This window comes from Schistocerca gregaria, chromosome 4 (assembly GCF_023897955.1).
Source record: "Schistocerca gregaria isolate iqSchGreg1 chromosome 4, iqSchGreg1.2, whole genome shotgun sequence".
NCBI lineage: Eukaryota > Metazoa > Arthropoda > Insecta > Orthoptera > Acrididae > Schistocerca > Schistocerca gregaria.
The window spans coordinates 121,505,938-121,518,734 of NC_064923.1; the positions used below are offsets into that span (position 1 = coordinate 121,505,938).

The 12,797-nt window shown below is 43.8% G+C and overlaps 1 protein-coding gene, 1 non-coding gene and 1 pseudogene across 3 annotated transcripts in view; 1 reads left to right on the top strand and 2 right to left on the bottom strand.

Annotated features, from left to right (window-relative positions):
• Positions 1 to 12,797, bottom strand: part of LOC126266593 (ankyrin repeat domain-containing protein 11-like) — a 323,390-nt gene that overhangs the window by 197,347 nt on the left and 113,246 nt on the right. For both annotated transcript variants that reach the window (XM_049970907.1, XM_049970906.1), the window contains exon 2: positions 11,819 to 12,064. In XM_049970907.1, the coding sequence (XP_049826864.1) occupies positions 11,819 to 12,064 (246 nt within the window). The remainder of the gene's footprint in view (positions 1 to 11,818; positions 12,065 to 12,797) is intronic.
• On the top strand, positions 5,478 to 5,552 carry Trnap-cgg (transfer RNA proline (anticodon CGG)). The gene has a single exon. It is a non-coding gene; the product is annotated as a tRNA-Pro (tRNA).
• On the bottom strand, positions 10,865 to 10,982 carry LOC126268416 (5S ribosomal RNA; annotated as a pseudogene).

The following is a 12,797-nucleotide window of genomic DNA, read 5'->3' on the forward strand; positions in this document are numbered from 1 at the left end:
AGCCAACAAAACCATACTTGTGGGGACCTGTTTTGTTTTCTTGCTGCGTACGAAAATATGGGAAATGGAAGGGGATCAGTGGCCTAGTGGGAGAGCTGAAGGACGCGTCAGATACACTATCTCTCTGAGACGGGTTAACATCAAAAGTGTCTGTCAGCGAATGTGGGAATTCGACGCGGCAGAATCATAGCTTATCAAGGGTGTGATTAATCGTTTCGCGATACTGCGTATCTCGATGGTCGGGATCTCTCGACTGCCTTGCGAATTTGGAATCGATAGGCTGAAGTGAGCCGTACTTAACGCCATGAGCAATCATAGCGGTGCCACGTGACTAGCGCCCGAGAGGACGGACGTACTGTTCGCTCATCTGAGCTGGATGGTGCCGTGAAACCACATATCCTATGCTGCTATTTGTGGTTATAGTGCAATTTATATTTACGCAGCAATTTTCGCAACAACGAAGTCTCCGTCATGACATTATAATATACTAATATATCTTTCTCTTTTTATAAAGTAGTATCACAGTTTGTAATAGTAATTAAATGAAAATGTTTCATATGATGACATATAAATTAAACAACGGTCAGGAAATAGGCTTGTTTGCAACAACACTTGTACCTACAAGGAAAGAGACATCTGGAGAACCGTGGGCTGCGAGCACGGGGACAAATGTTGCGGCTTACCGCGCCGACAGTGTTGGATCCAACGACAAGAATGGACAAAAGGCGGCACTGTGTCTTTTGATTCATAAGAGTCCTGGTCTGTGTACAGCAGCACGGTAGGCCCACGGAGGCTCCGAAGAGAATGAACATCGCCAGATTTCATTTAACATCGCAGCATTCCCGCTCCTGGCGTAGTAGAACGGGGTGCCACTGTGCAACAATAACGGTCACATCTGGCTTGTAGCCGTTATTTTTCTGACGTGTCAAGGCCGACGATTATGGGCTAGCTTCGAAGTGTCTCTGAAGTTACCTTTCAATAAAGTATCGCAAGACGGTATGCTGATCGTGCTGTTCCGACCTAGCCCGATACATAGGGTATTTGAATGTTGGCCCGGCCATCACTTTCTCCAGATCGTTCGTTGATCTACCGAAACATACGGCCATGGGCTGCGGAGAAACTAACCCCCACTCTCCAGGCACTATGGTCAATGGTGTCTGGCATAGAGTTGAAACAGAACAGAATGAAGTACCCGTATGTGTCATCCAACGTCAGCTCGACTCGGAGCTGTGCCGCGTTAGAACCGTTATTGTTCAGAGGTAACAATTCTGTTCATAAAATTTCGAACCCCAAAATCACTTACGAACTTAAATCATGTATCTTCCTACTATACTGTACACCGAAGATAACCAAACTTTTTTGTCTTGGAAACCACGTGACATTTTTTTCTGTTTCGGGTAGATACCCTGCCTTTAATATATTGTGAATTTTCACAAATTCATCGACTCTTAATATGCTTTTGAGACCTGATACAGTACTACACTCTTTGACACGTTTACCTGTAGAAGCGTTGAGTGAAAATCTTAAAAAATGTCAAGTTTTATACATTTATTAATTTAAACGATACAAAATGCAAATCTAGTAAATTTAACACACATATTCTCTTAAAGGGTGTTGAGAGTCAATATTTGGCTTTAATTCAGTTAGGTTTAAATTTCCTCAGTCAGTTATGCCCAACCTGTTTTCTTTTTTCTTTTTATACGGAAACTGACAACCGTACTGACACCCCTTCCACGCGGTATGGAGATGGAAAAGCTACCAAAAATTTTCTCACCATAGTCCACAATACGGGATAAGTAACAGGAATAAGTTATGATTCCTAATATCCCTCTCTAGACTGTGCTTATTCCGATTATTTCCTTCAATATGACATCCTTTCTTCAATGTTAGTGTGTAGAGTGATAATCAACAATCGTATTTCCGTAGCCATAACATCCGTAAACCTAGTTTCAGAGTTTGTGTAAAGGATAATTAAATGTTAAACTTAGGTTGAAACGTCTTCATCCTCGCGCAGATTCTCAGTAACAAACTGGGAATATTCGCGCTGTCCAATGCTTTGCTTAATTAGTTTAATTCTTGCAAGAAAAGATAAAATGATGAACTTACTTTGTTTTTATCACATTTTAGACTCTCACTTTGAAACTGCTAGTCTACTTCAACTTTAGTAAACAAATTTATTAAATAAACAGTATCTGGTCTCCATTTGATTAAATTTTCTTTTAAAGTTGTATCCTTAACAATCCAAAAACTCGTTTAAATACTCTCAAAAAGTCAGAAAAATCTTGTTAACCATAAGCCTTTTGACTGCCAGCGAACTTCAGTGTGAAGGAGTAATCAAACAAAGACTCACGCAACTGCGTAAATAACCTAGACTTCAAGGGTTTGCTTCGAATTTTCTTTGCTGTGTTAATGACTAACTGACGAGATTTTTAGCAATTGAGTGTTGCTTATGGATGACGCAGTATGTTCCAAACACCACCGATAAACTTTAATTTAAATGGCTAACAAATCCACGATAGCGCTCAAACATAGCTAGTACTCCGTCTGCTACTGCTGATATTATATTTGATAATAGGATCGCTTTTCCCATGTAGTAGTCTTTTAAAACATTAAATATAGATTCATCTTTAGTGTCTATTCTCACAGTTCTCCCTGAGAGGAGTTCTTCATGTATTTCCTGGCTCATAATAAACTAACCAATGCCAATAATAGTAATACTCCATTACTAGGTAAAGTAGACTTGCCTGGTTGTAACGAAAAATGTATTGTTTGTAGATAATTACGCAATATACTTTCAATACTGCAGTTCATTTCATCAATACTTCTTTGAACTACGTTGTCTAAAGAAATTATTTTGAGTGTATCATAGCACGATTGTGTAGAAAAGATTTCGAAACCTTTTCAATGGATGGAAAAATTAACTGTTTCCCGATAGTATGCGATTTTGCAGATTTTGCTGTAAGTAAAGAGATGCCTGCAAACCATCGTCTCTTTGTGACATCGAAGCGAGTATATTGTCCACAGTGGGTCGATTTTGAAGTTTTTCTTTAAGTATTTCAAATCTTGAGCTATTTTGTCAGTTTGACACATTCTCAGATGATCCTCCAGCTTGTATGGTTTCTTAGCATCATTGCTTAACACCTTATTGCACAAAAAGTACATAATCATTTGTCCAATGTGATGCAATAACCAACACTGTTCTGTCTAAATTTCTATTTCGATCGATCATGTTTAATATTAGTTATCTGTCGTGAAAACGTAAGCTGTTTAGGCAAATTTGATAAGACATACCAATCAAATCAACCCACTCAGCCGCAAGTCATGATTGGCGCGTCTCTACGCAATGGAAACGAAAACAAAAAGAACATTCGATAAAAAGTAATTAACTTACTTTTCTCTGGAACTCCCAAATAACATGACACCGATTCACTTTAACTTGTATGGTATCGAACAGTAATCTATTCACAAACAGATGAACGAGGGCTCTCTACTGTTGTGCATCAGTAGAAGTGGTTGGACTTCGCCTCGATCATCTTTTGTATCTAGCCGCTATCAAACTTGGCGAGGTATCACAGAACCTTCGGTATGTAGCCACTGCGAAGTGATTGTTCTGCCGTGTTGTGTCACTTACCTCTCTTGACGAGTGACGAAGCGGTTCCTGGCCCATCACGGTTGGCGCAAGATACTCAAAACACACCTCGGAGAACGTAAAGGGATAGTACTTCACAGAGTAAAGGCAGAAAAGTAATTAATTTCGCGGAATTCAACCAGTTCTGTTCCTCTAATGAGATTCGTACCGCTGCTGAAAATGGCGCTCAGGTTGATGCCATGTTACTTGACTTTAGGATTACATTTGACACCGTCCCAAACTGCTGTTGCGTGAAAAAATACGAACTTACGGAATATAGTACCAGATTTGCGGCTGGACTCAAGACTTCCTTGCGGACAGAAGCCAACATGTCAATGTTAACGGACTAAAATCGATAGTTGTGAAGATAATTTCCAGAGTAGCCAAAGGAGGAGCCCGCCCGGCTAGCCGTGGGGTCTAACGTGTTGCTTCCCGGCGGATTAGTGTCGAGGTCTGGTGTGCCGGCCAGTCTGTGGACAGTTTTTAAGGCGGTTTTCCATCTGCCTCGGCGAATGCGGGCTGGCTCCCTTTATTCCGCCTCACTTACACTATTGTCGGCGATTGCTGCGCAAACACTGTCTCCACGTACGCGTACATCATAATTACTGTAATACGCAAACATTGGGGTTGCACTAGCCTGGAATGAGACGATCCCGGGAGGGTTCACTGGGGGCCGAACCGCACAATAACCCCCTGGTTCGGTGTGGTTGGGCGGCGGTGGGGTGAGTGGACTGCTGTAGCCAGTTGTGGGGTTGTGAACCACTGAGGGCTACGGCGGGGACGAAGCCTCTCCGTCGTTTATAGGTCCCCAGTTCAATACATACATACATACCCCAAGGAGGTGTAATAGGGCCATTATGTTTACACTGTATATAAATGATCTAGTAGAAAATGTCGGAAACTCTTTAAAAGTTTCACAAGCTGCGAAAAAACAGTGACCCGTATATGTAATAAGTTTCCTTTAATTTACGTTTATGGTCACAAACTTTTTGTTAACAGATTACCGGTTTCGGTCTTTAATTACCATCATCAGATCTGTTTCATAAAAAGAAAGTCCACTATGGCTGCAGTACATTAGGACTTTGTTTTTATGAAACAGATCTGATGATGGTCACTAAAGGCCGAAACCGGTAATCTGTTAACAAAAAGTTTGTGGCCATAGACGTAAATTAAAGGAAACTTATTCTTTACAAGTTTTCGCACGTGATGCGGTTGTCGACCATTCTGTTTACACTGTAAATAAACGATCAAGTAAAAAGCGTCGGAAACTCTTTAAGACTTTTCGCAGGTGATGCGGTTATCGCCCATCCTATTTACAGTGTAAATAAATGATCTAGTAGAAAGCGTCGGAAACTCTTTCCGTAAAGCAACCTACAGTTACCAAGAAATGCGTTTCAAAACAAGTTTAATAAATCATAATTTCGTTTCTAGAATGAAATTTTCACACTACAGCGGGGTGTGCGCTGATACGAAACTTCCTGGCAGGTTAAAACTGTGTGCCGGTCCGAGACTAGAACGCGGGACCTTCGCCTTTCGAGGGCAAGTGCTCTACTGACTGAGCTACCCAAGCACGACTCACAGCCCGTCCTCACAGCTTTAATTTCCGAGTTCGAGTCTCGGTCTGGCACACAGTTTTAATCTGCCAGGAAGTTTCATATCAGCGTACACTCCGCTGTAGAGTGAAAATTTCATTCTAGAAACATCCCCCAGGCTGTGGCTAAGCCATGTCTCTGCAATATCCTTTCTTACAGGAGTGCTAGTTCTGCAAGGTTTGCAGGAGAGCTTCTGTAAAGTTTGGAAGGTAGGAGACAAGGTACTGGCAGAAGTAAAGCTGTGAGGACGTGAGTCGTGCTTGGGTAGCTCAGTCGGTAGAGCACTTGCCCACGGAAGGCAAAGGTCCCGAGTTCGAGTCTCGGTCCGGCAGACAGTTTTTATCTGGCAGGAAGTTTCATAATTTCCTTTATTTTAAATTTAATTTTGCGATTTTTCGTGGGGATATGTGAATCAACATCAACTGCAACTTCTAATAAACATAGCAGCTCATTTTCCATAGCAAAATTTCTCGGTACAGTGACTTTCATAATACTGACTGAAATAGGTTGGCAAATTGCTCGGGTGTGGGGTGTCTTGGCAAGCGACCGATCGCAGACTATATCACATGCAACGCTCGTGTGTGGGCGCCCTTAATATATTGAGCATACATAGGAAAAGACATGCACTACTGTACAACTACATTACTGGTGACAAATTGCTTGAAACAGAATCCACCGCAAAATATCTAAGAGTTACTATCCAGAGGAACCTTAAGTGGAATGATCGCATACAATTATTAGTAGGAAAAGCAGAAACAGGCAGAGATTCATAGGGAGAATCTTTAGGAAATGTAACTCATTCACGAATGAAGTGGCTTACAAGGCGCTTGTTCGAACGAGTTTCCAGTACTTTTCATCAATCTCGGACCCTTACCATGTAGGACTGATGGAAGAGACAGAGACGATATAACGAGGAGCGGCGCGTTTCATCACGGGATCGTTTACTCATGCGAGAATGTTGTAAAGAAGCTCAGCAAACTCCGGTGGCAGAAGCTACAAGAGAGGCGTTGTTCACGGAGAGGCTTACTGTTTGAATTTCGAGAGAGTACTTTCCGGGAAACGTCGGACAACGTATTACTTCCTCCTACACATATCAAGCGAAACTAAAACGACGAGAAAATTTGAGAAATCAGATCTAACACAAAGGACTACTGACAATCATTCTTTCCACGCGCAATTTGCGAGTGGAACGGGGAAAAGTGAGAAGGAGGGGCAGGGGGTATTCTCGTACGAGAACAAGGCAAATGCTACAAAGGGATTTCACAGAAATTTCGCTCATTGGAAGAGGGGTCAAAATAACCGAAGACTTATCTAGACTTATCAGAAGATACTCTACCGTTTCGGAAAAAAAGTCAGTCACAATTTTTTTAGGTACTTTATGTACTTTTTGCACGTAATTAGTTCAGCCGAAGTCATAGCACAGCGGCTAGCGTCACGCTTTAACACTCTTGCACCCCGTATTCGAAGCTCGATTACTATTTGCATTTTATTTATTTACATATGTATTTTTGATTTATTTGCCGTTGTGCCCATGTCTGCAGAAGATTACTACACAAATGTGTAATACAATAAATTAATGATAAAAAAATTGTTTTCAGTGAAATTCCTGTTGTGTGTGTCTTCTCAATGATACTGGTAATAATGCGAGCTTATTCCAGGGAAGTGGGTTTCCATTGGCCACCAAGTACCGGTGTTGTTGTTGTGGTCTTCAGTCCAGAGACTGGTTTGATGCACCTCTCCATGCTACTCTATCTTGTGCAAGATTCTTCATCTCCCAGTACTTACTACAACCTACATCCTTCTGAATCTGCTTACTGTATTCATCTCTTGGTCTCCGACTACGATTTTTACCCTCCACGCTGCCCTCCAATGCTAAATTTGTGATCCCTTGATGCCTCAGAACATGTCATACTAACCGGTCCCTTGTTTTTGTCAAGTTGTGCCACAAGCTCCTCTTCTCACCAATTCTATTCTTCCTCATTAGTTATGTGATCTACCCATCTAATCTTCAGCATTCTTCTGTAGCACCACATTTCGAAAGCTTCTATCCTCTTTTTGTCCAAACTATTTATCGCCCATATTTCACTTCCATACACGGCTACACTCCATACAAATACTCTCAGAAACGACTTCGGACATTTAAATCTATACTTGGTGTTAACAAATTTCTCTTCTTCAGAAACGCTTTCCTTGCCATTGCCAGTCTACATTTTATATCCTCTCTACTTCGACCATTATCAGTTATTTTGCTCCCGAAATAGCAAAACTTCTTTACTACTTTAAGTGTCTCATTTCCTAATCTAATTCCCTCAGCATCACTCTTCTTAATTCGACTACATTCCATTATCCTCGTTTTGCCTTTGTTGATATTCATCTTATATCCTCCTTTCAAGTACCGGTATGCCCGTTTATTTCTGCAGCGTGCAAGAGGCGGACCAGTCCAGCTGCTTTTGTCCTCTTGAACGAATCAGTAAAGGTAACTATTTTCCAAAGTGAACAGATAGCAGTGGACCTTACACACATATATTATAAATGTATGACTCTTATTTTGAAACACAGTTGTAATTTTGCAATTAATATACCGCCATTAAGAAACATTTATGTAGTAACATTCTACGAACACGAGTCGATAAATGAGAAAGAAAGAAACAAAATTAACAACATAGGAGACACGAGGCGTAAATGTGTGCGAATCCTCGACGCTAGCCAGTGTTCCAGAGCTTCATTTCAACTTTTCGCGGGATAAAGGGCACCTGATTTACTTCGTAATTTGTGATCGTCGTTTTATCTGAAACAGTCGAGTATCTACAGACAAGCCTAGATGCGTGCCCGCTTGTGTTAAACCCTTTTTCATAGGCCGAAGTTTCTGGGAAATCGTATTATGGCACTGGCCTTGTTCTCCATGTTAGTGGTATCAAAAGCACTCTCCGCCAACTGGCTTGCTGAATATTGATGCAGGTAATAGTGTCGCTGAATATTGCCAGGAGGAGAGCGAAAACAAAGAGTTGCTCTACCCTCTCTCTTGAACCAGCAGTTGCCACACTTTTGCTCTGTCCCAACACATTGAGAATCATTGTAGTTTAATAGAAAACCTTATTTATTTTGACGGTTCATAGAATTTTCATAAAATATAAAAACTAGTTTTAAACAATGTTTAATTTTAAATCATAATAAAATTTTAATGAAAGAATTAGCGTCGTTAAAATGCCGAAAATAAACACCATGTTATTAGTAGTTTTCCGCACAACACATATTCACTTCTCGCGGAACTCCAGTATTCTGTGCAACGCAGCTTGGGAAACACTGTCTTAGACGATACGACAAACAGTGACGCGCAAAGAAGAAAGCTTCAAGTCTGTGATACGAGCTCGGAATTTTGGTTGCGACCCCAACTTTAACGTAACGCACAGACAATTTTTCTTTTCGCTGATCCGAATCGCTTGCATGTTGGAGACGACCTCCGCAGGTCGATAGACCGCAATGGGAATCACTGCTCTACATGCACAATAAGTCTCTGTCAGGGCCCTACAATGTTAATAGGAAGCTGTGTAGATGTAACAAAACTAAAAATCCGATTCACAAGCGATGGCTGTTGGCGCAGGTCGGAGTAAAGATGAAGATTGCATGTTGTCGGTTTCATAAGACAGTTGCGCCACGCTCATAACACGTGCTTTGCGCCTGAAGAAGGTATGTATGCGGAAAGTTATGTCTCTCCCTTCCTTATATGGAATATGCCGCTAAAGCTACGTTTTCCTATCTGTTGGAATTTCCCGCAACGTGCTGCGAAAAAGGCGTGGGAGACGGCGGCCCCCACTCGCATAATGCTAACATACCGGACTGTTTTCCTAGTGCCGCTACGGACTCTACCTACGGGAAACTATTGCGCGCTTCAAGGGTAGTCTGCCCCACACGTCGCAGCGATTTGCTTGGTTGGAGGAGAGGGGAGGTCTAAGTGAGCAGCAGCAGCATTATTGTTCAGCGCGCACTGGCAACATCAGAGAAGGTAATTCTTCTGGTCTGACTACTGAAACGTTCTCCAGAAGCGTCGGTCGACAGCTTCTCTGCCTCAGAGGCTGAGCAACTTATCGAATTGGTATCCGAACAGCATTTTTGCGAAACGTGGCTGACGCCAAGCGGGAAAACCAAATAAAAATGTAATTTGGGCACAAACTGGAAGAAAAATAAATGAAACAAGTATACTGATTCTTTCACCATAGTTATAATGAGTTGGATGTTGTTGTTATCGTCAGCAGTACTGTGAATGCAGACTGAAATCCGGCCTGTTAGTATAACTGGTGTATCCGCTCCTAACATTAAGTCCCGCAGCTTTGGCGTAATCGCAAGCTCCCACCAAATGTATCACATTGTCCGGGAGCAGTTCACAAATTTCTCAGACGTCTGCGTTATGGGGCAACGGCCTTGCAGCAGTGGCTGCACCGCTTGCCGTCAGATCACCGAAATAAAGTGCTGTTGGGCGTGGCCGGCACTTGGATGGGTTACCATTCGGTCCTCCATGCGCTGTTGCCATTTTTCAGGGTGCACTCAGGCTCATGATGCCAACTGAGGAGCTACTCGACCTAATAGTAGCGGCTCCGGTCAGAGAAAACCATCATAACGACCGGGAGAGCGGTGTGCTGACCACACGCCCCTCCTATTCGCATCTTCCGATGAGAATGACACGGCGGTCGGATGGTCCCGATGGGCCCCTTATGGCCTGAAGACGGAATGCTTTTGCTTTGCTGCGTTATAAGGTAGTGGGAATTTTGGTAATTCTCTCTACGATATTCGTGCAAATACTCTTCCCAATAATATACAATCTTTCTCCAAACTTGCGTGTACTTTCGGAGTGGCTAGATTTTTAGATCGAGCGCCACGCTGCATGTTTGGCCTACCCTCCGCTACTACTGTCGCACTGCACAGCTCCACGCCTAGCAAAAGGTTCCTTGCATCGCGCTGGAACTCGCGTTGCGCCAACGAACCACACAATACTGTTCTCGTCTAGAAGAAACTGTAGTGGTCAACGACTTTCAACAAATGGTAAAATAAAATTCAGTTCTTTCCGAAACGTTTTCTCGCTTTCACCACTCCACAAAAAATATAAATGGGAAAAGTTTGTAGTTTACTACTTTTCAGATATTGGTATGGTAGAAATTCCGCGAGCGGCATGAGATTTTAATTTAGTGCTTCACTATTACCGACTCTATTGGCCAAAAAGTTTGCATACATATACAACTGCAGGCAACTATGAAATTACGGTGTTGTACGCCACATAGTTTGAAACATACGACGTAATAAATATTGAGTAGCGCAAATAACACATCTTTTCTTACAGGCTTTAATACTTCTCCATTTTGCTGGCCGCTGTGACCGGGAAGTACTAGGCGCTTCAGTCAGGAACCGCGCGCGGCTGCTACGGTCGCAGGTTCGAATCCTGCCTCGGGCATGCACTCCGTCTTCAGGCCACGAGTGACCTGCCGGGACCACCTGACCGCCGTGTTATCCTCAGTGGAGGATGCGGATAGGAGGGGCGTGGGGTCAGCACACCGCTCTCCCGGTCGTTGAGATGGTATTCTTGACGAAGCCGCTACTATTCGATCGAATAGCTCCTCAATTAGCATCACGAGGCTGAGTACACCCCGAAAAATGGCAACAGTGCATGGCGGCCTGGATGGTCACCCATCCAAGTGCCGACCACGCCCGACAGCGCTTAACTTCGGTGATCTCACGGGAACCGGTGTATCCACTGCGGCAAGGCCGTTGGCCGCCTCGGCCATGGATGTGTGTGATGTCTTTAGGTTAGTTACGTTTAAGTAGTTCTAAGTCTTGGGGACTTATGACCACAGATGTTAAGTTCAAATGGTTCAAATGGCTCTGAGCACTATGCGATTTAACTTCTGAGGTCATCAGTCGCCTAGAACTTAGAACTACTTAAACCTAACTAACCTAAGGACATCACTCACACTCATGCCCGAGGCAGGATTCGAACCTGCGGTCGCAGCGGTCATGCGGTTCCACACTGTAGCGCCTAGAAACGCTCGGCCACAACGGCCGGCAGATGGTAAGTCCCATAGTGCTTAGAGCTATTTGAACCATTTGAACTTCTCCATTTTGAGAGCACAACATTTTAATTGATTTTAAAAAAAAGGTCAGGAGGTAGTTGTGGTACCACTTTTTGGTTTACAGCTGAAAAAAAAAATACTTTCATTTCTTAAGTTCTGAAATGCGGGGCCTCGAGCCTAGCAAAACGTTTCACGTAGCCTCCCGCCTCCCGCATAGGGCAGCGGAAGACACATGCATATTCCGCCAGCACGCTGCGGTGAGTTTCCGCACCTAGGAAAACTGCCGATGATAACTCGCACGAATCGAAATAAAAATGCACTAAATAACCAGCTAAAATCACTTCTAATGCTGGTACTGACTACCACGGAGCGCTGAGAACAGTACTGAACGCTCATTGGCTGTCGGAGAATGCGTGACGTAGTTGCGCAGAACGAGCCTAAACTCGCTTGTCCACGTTCGTGACTGCAACTACAGCGCTTTTGCCAAACTACGTGGGGTTTTAGGCCAGAGTGAGGAAGTGGGGCGGGGCGGGGCTGACCTGCGAAGTCCGGCACGTTGGGGTCGTGGTGGGCGGCGAGCAGCCGGCGCACGCGCGCCACGTCGCCCTTGATGGCGGCCACGTGCAGCGGCGTCTCGCCCCGCTCGTTGCAGCCGCGCTCGCGGCTACCGGGGGTGGCGCCGCCCGCGCCGCCGCCGCTCACGCCGCCCCCGCCGCTGCTGCCGCCGCCACCGCCGCCGCTGCCACCGGCGGCCGGGGACGACGACGGGCTGTCGGCGCCTTCTCCTGCAGGTACAGACGTAACCTCTTTCAACAGCACATACTCCCGAAATTCGATTAAAATTTACTCGCTGCTTTCCCCATGTTCGGGAGTCACAGTCACACTCTTGTAGAATTGTTTAAATCAGGGGTGTCAAGCCATTTGGCTTACCTGGGCGACACTGGAAGAAAACGACAATTTTTGGGCCGCACATAATGTAATTAACACTAAAAAATAACTGCTGCGACAAAAAAGAACGTTATGGGCTAATGAGAGAATAGCATCGTGTGGTGGGAGTCTCAAATGGAAAATATTCAGTTTATCGTAACGTTACATAAACGAAATATCATGTTTCTTTTTGTGATACATGCTCACTGCTTGGGGCGCTCTGATACTTGCTTTGGGCCGCATGTTGCCCGCGGGCCCCGGGTTGGACACCTCTGGCCTAAATAATAACACTTTCGCCATTTGACTGTTTTCTTATTTCTTTTTGGATACTTTCATTTTCGACTCAGCAGCCACTTCCATGTGATTCTGCAATTAACTTACGAGGGGTACGCGGAAAAAAGGGGGAATGTCATATTTTAAACACGCTCAGGGTATTCAGTTTGAAAGTCGCACCCTCTAATATTGTCTACAATAATACACGAACATAATCTTTTGTAAGGTCAGCCATAAGCAGAATTAATATTTATAATTTAGAAAATGGAAAATCAAGTAACTGCACATCTGCAACGAATAGAAAGAGAAATGCCACTT